General features: G+C 42.1%; 1 protein-coding gene across 1 annotated transcript in view; it reads right to left on the reverse strand.

The window, feature by feature from the left end:
- Positions 1-3,649, reverse strand: part of prickle3 (prickle homolog 3) — a 21,150-nt gene extending 17,501 nt beyond the window's left edge. Inside the window, exon 1 of the mRNA XM_037684045.1 lies at positions 3,573-3,649. Coding sequence (XP_037539973.1) covers positions 3,573-3,619 — 47 coding nt within the window. The 5' untranslated portion in view covers positions 3,620-3,649. The remainder of the gene's footprint in view (positions 1-3,572) is intronic.
- Between the last annotated feature and the right edge of the window lie 1,904 nt (positions 3,650-5,553).

Raw genomic sequence — 5,553 nt, forward strand, 5'->3', positions numbered from 1 at the left:
TGTGTGTGTGTGTGTGTGTGTGTGTGTGTGTGTGTGTGTGTGTGTGTGTGTTTTCACTCTCTTTGATGGCAGTAATGTAGAAGAAACAGCTTCTTTAGTTGAGTTGAACACATGAAGCACCTGAGACTTCAGAGGTCTGAATTTGATAACAAAATGTAGGAGCCGAACTTCGGCCCTCTTAAACTCAGCTAGTCTTTACTGGTGACGAATGAACTCTGTTCTTAATAAACGCTTGGACTTCTGGTTTCCTCTTAAACCAGTCCAAGCTCATCCAGAATGTTTTACTATGCTCTGTCTGATGTACAGAAAGAGTTGAGGGTTCTGTTTTAACAGAACCAGCTCTGATTCTGTTTGTCCATCTTTCCTCCACTGCTAAACGCTGCCTGACGAGCGAGACCACAGTTTGAGGTGAGCAGGTTGAGTTGGACTGAATCAACTCACCGGTGATGGAAGGTGGGTATAGATTAATGAGATTATTTATATTCCATCCATCCATTATCTTTTACCTGCTTCTTCCTTTTTGGGTCACGGGGGTCACTGGTGCCCATGTCCAGCTATCACTGTGCGAGAGGTGAGGGACACCCTGGACATGCTGATGAAGATTCTCAGTCATCCAGAACATGATAAATTCAAAAAACGTTCAATACAAAAACAACTGGACTTTATTTGTAACAGATTTATTTGAAACGTCTTCTTTTACAAATAAAGTCCAGTTGTTTTTGTATTGAACGTTTTTTGAAGACACCTTGGACAGGTCTCCAGTCCATCACAGGGCCACATAGAGACAAACGAGACAAACAACCATTCACTCTCTCACTCACACCTAGGGACAATTCAGAGTTACCAATCAGCCTAACATGCATGTTTTTGGTCTGTGGGAGGAAACTGGAGTACCCGGAGAAAACCCACGCATGCACGGAGAGAACATGCAAACTCCACCCAGAAAGACCCCTGGACCGGGATTTGAACCAGGGACCTGCTCGCTGAGAGGCAGCAGCTCTACCAGTTGCACCACCGTGCTGCCCCTATTTATATTCCTTTTTATTTTTATTAAAATATATAAATTAAATTGACAAAGACTAAATAATGATGAGAGGATTTCTGAGTCAAAAACAGGATGTTTCATCTCTAAATGTATTTTTCTTTAAACAAATTGTTGCTGTTGTGGATGTTGAGGGTTTGTTTTTTTCTTTTCTTTCGGATGCTCAATTCTTCAGGGGTCGCCACAGTGAACTCTCACACCAACACTTGGTGATTGTTTTGGGGGGGGTCTTTATGTCGGATGCCCTTCCTGACACAACCACAGACCACTGAGCTACCACAGCCCTCCATGTGGAGCAGACAGCTGCTATCTAGAGCACCTGGGGAGCAGATGGTGGGGGTTAAGGGCCTTGCTCAAGGGCCACAGAGGGTGGAGGAAGGTGTGAGTGCTTTCCCACCCACATTTTGATGTTGTCGAACCAGCGACCTTCCAATCACAGGCCCACCTTCTCTAACCTCTGCGCCACCACTCCCCCTGGATGTTGATGCTTCTGAAGTTTGTGTAAAGTGTGCGTTTGTTGTCCACTAATGTATATTTGCACTCCTCGTACACACAGACCACAAATAATCAGGAAAATGCTCTTCTTCTTATAACATGGAAAGAAAATACATGTGTACTGAATGAATCAGTCAAGAAATAAATCCTAAAACAATCCTGCTGATGCGTTCTGTTTCAGGTAGAGACAGATTATTTTTTTTATCTTCACACATCCGTTATTTATTGTTGCAATCACACATTTACAAACACTCATTATGATCATCAGATTAAACTTGGGATTTAAGGGATTTCTTTCAACCTTTCTTCATCCAGAGAAATACACAGTAAATGTAAACTTGTGAAGCTGTTCCATTCCACGCAGGAAAAAGAGCCATTATAACTCATCAATAAAATATCTGATAACAGTGCCAATGATAAAACTTTTGTAAATACATTTAATATTTTAATAGTTTAGTTAAAGCATTTGTTGTGTAATAAAATAAGTCTTTTGAAGATAGGTATTAGTTTCAAGCTATTTTCTGTTAGTTCAGGACAGCAGCAAGACAAACTGTGGCTGCAGTCCCACTGCAGGGCTTAATGTTTGGTTCAGATTCTGATGTTCTTGTGTTCACATTATGATTTAAATGTCACCATCTCCAGTGTGAACATTGTATGGAGTTGAAGCTCCTCGCAGAAGAGCACGACATCATGCGCAGCATGACCTTTGTTGCTGTAAATAAGTACATTTTGTGTATCGATTCTGAAGTTCAGAGTCAACTAAATTATTGTCTGACATGTTTAGTTCAGTGTTTATATTTAATCTTGTCTTTTGTTGGCAGCGTTGTATTTTTGGAACGAGAGCGACGTACTGAAAGAAACAAACTGAAGTATAGGTAAGAGCACTGTGTCGCCATGTGTTGCCTGATTCGAATCCTTGCTGGATGGCAGAAGGACTCCACCATTTGTTTCATACATGATCACTCACTTCTTCACAAATTTAAACTAAAATGGTTCAATCCTGTGCTGTGGTTTGAGGCACAAATGGGAAAAGGGGAGTAGAATTTCCTGGCACTTTACCGTAAGTACCGGTAAGTTTCTTTCGGCTGCTCCCTTCTTCAGGGGTCACCACAGTGAGCGAACTCGCATGAAAGATTTGGCTATTTGTTTTACGCTGGATGCCCTTCCTGAAGCAACCTGGACTCGAGCCTGCAACCCAAGGATTACAGGACGGCAGCACTGACCACCGAGCTACCGTATGGAAGATATAAGTGACTTTCTGCGATCAACACAGGCACAAAAGAATGACTCTTGAAATTATGAAGATATTTTAAACCTTGCTATATTATATTTCTAGAGACTTGTAGCCCTGCAGTGACTCTCTGCTGAACAAAATATCAATATAGTCAATATTTGATCAGGGTGTTAGGTCGGACTTCCATCCACTTCTCAGCTTCTACAGATCGCTTAGCAAGTTTTGGTATTATAAAGTAGTTATAAATTATAAAGTGGTTATAAATTATGAAGTAGTTTCACGGTACACCGCTGTCTTGAATCATGAAGGACTCCACTCATCCTGCACTCAGTCTGTTCCAGCCTCTCCCCTCAAGCAGGCGGCTGAGGAGCATTCAGAGTAAGACGACCATGCTCAGAAGCAGTTTCTTCCCTGCATCTGTTAATTGTTAGGCTTCTTGATCTGGGACCTGAGTCCGAATTTCATACCATAAACAAGCAAACGTGAGCTGGTATGACAATCAAAAATCCTTGAATCCTTGAAACGTGACATGAGCATTCAGATGAAGGTCGCTTTGAATGATATCAGATATGTATCCGATTTAGTACCACATGTGAAAAAGACCTGGGTCAGATGTGATCAAATCAGATTGGTCACATTCCATTCAGACTGTCATTAAAAACCTGATTCAGATTTGGGCTGCTTTTGCCTGCAGTGTGAATGTGGCCTAAGATTTAACTGGAGGTGACTAAAATGGGCAAAATACTTTCTGCACAGCTCACAGGCAGCTCTGACAGCGTTTAAGAGTCCTACAGGTTGTACCTCCATCCATGAAGACGGAAGCCTGGACACTGGTCTCCACAGCGCATACATGGCTGGCCTCTGTCTGGGTCCTCTTCTTCCTGCTGAACACAAAACATAAAGTCACTTCAGCTGCGACACTTCCTCACCGGAGCAACACAGCATTCTGTTGGCAAAGACGTGTGAATAATATCTGTAGGTGCACGTAAGGTGTAAAAAAGAAAAGCAAGCCTTCTGCCAAAAGTGCTGAGCTGTGCATTAAACTGAGCCAAGAGCGAATCTGCAGCTTTAACACTGAACTCCCTCATATCTCACTTCTCCTCCTGCAGCCTTGCCTGGCAGTGTGTGCAGATATTCAGACTGCACAAGCAGGCCTCTTTTTAGAGATGAGAGGAAGGAAGCAGACACAGGATGGGAGCTGCACCCTTCCCTCTCCATGCAGTAACTTCACTTTTCACCCAACTTTCTTTTCCTCAGATCACTTAACTGCGCTGTACGTCCTGCTGTTTGTGTGAACAGCTTAGTATCGACACGGAATAAGCTTTTTTTCTAAACTACCGGTAGTAAAATAGAGACACCTTAATGGACTCTGCACAAACCCTGTTCAGAACAATCACACAGTTGATGAAACTTTAGTCAGGGATTAATTAAAATCCAACTTGTAAATTGCACTTGAATGCATAAACAAGATAAAACTCTGACTTTAACGATGTGTGCAACAACAAGGTACCTGTGCATACCTGTTCACCTGTCTCTAACCACTAACCATCAGTATTCACGTCGAGCCTGTTTTCCAAAGCACAGATTTTATGACCTCCTTTGAGAACAGCAACACATTTCTTTGATTAGCAACAGTCACGTTGCTTTGCTTATCTCAGCGAAATCTGAGGTGCTGCTGTGGGGGTTGAGATTGGACTGAGAAACCATAATTACATGCATTTACATCTAGATGTGTTTTGATACATTCCAGATGAATCTGGGTGTTTTATGTTTGATTTCATTTTCATTTCACCTTTATTTAACCAGATTTAAACACCAAGAACAAATTCTTATTTACAGTGTTGGCCAGGCAGCACCAACAGTTACTTGTAGGGTCATGGGAAGGGAAACAATACAGTTAGGCAAAACAATAAAATATAGTACAGTAGTCCCTCGCTACTTCACGGTTCGACTTTCACAAACTCATTCTTTCGCAGTTTTTCAACGTTGTACACGACACACAATTGTCAACTTTAATATTACTCACATGATTGGGACGGTACAGGATAAAAGTTAACGGGAGCAGGAACCAATCAATAGGACAAACACAAAACAAAATACTTCAGACAGGCGCCATCATTTTGTAGTTTTCTTTCAATAAGCCTACACTGTAACGTAAGTCAAAAGAACTACACGGCCCAGAAGCCAACAGTGCTTCGAGACACTGCTTTCTGCCAAAATGTCAGCAATGGAGGGAGCAAACACAACAATGACAACACAATCGCGACGGTGCTGGTCCGAACCCGGGCCAAGGTGGTGGACTATATCCTGGGCAGCCTCGTGCGCAGAGTGTCCTTCCTGAAGCGGCAGCACATGCACATCAACCTGGATGGGGTGGTGGGCTTCGTCATGCTGCAGGGTAGCAACTGGAACCGAGACGCAGCTGCTGGTCTGCAGAGCTGGTGAGTACTCAGATAACATTTTGCAGTACTGTACAGTACATATACGTATGTTGTTAAAATGACGTAGGTTTAAGAGTTTAGAACATTGCAAGAATGTGGGAAGGGTTTATAAAGTCTTAAAATATATATAAATGCTAAAATAAATATAGCGTTCCTACTTGGCGGCTTTTCACGTATTGCAGTGGTAACTGGAACATAACCCCCACGATAAATGAGGGACTACTGTAGTCAATAACAAACAAGGAAAACACAAATTACCTTAACAACAGTTCATTAACATCATTGTTTTACAGAGAGATACGAGTCCAACATTATAGTTTATTCTCTTATTGCTTCAATAA

The sequence above is a fragment of the Nematolebias whitei genome, chromosome 11, assembly GCF_014905685.2.
Source record: "Nematolebias whitei isolate Nwh7 chromosome 11, NemWhi1, whole genome shotgun sequence".
Taxonomy (NCBI): Eukaryota; Metazoa; Chordata; class Actinopteri; order Cyprinodontiformes; family Rivulidae; genus Nematolebias; species Nematolebias whitei.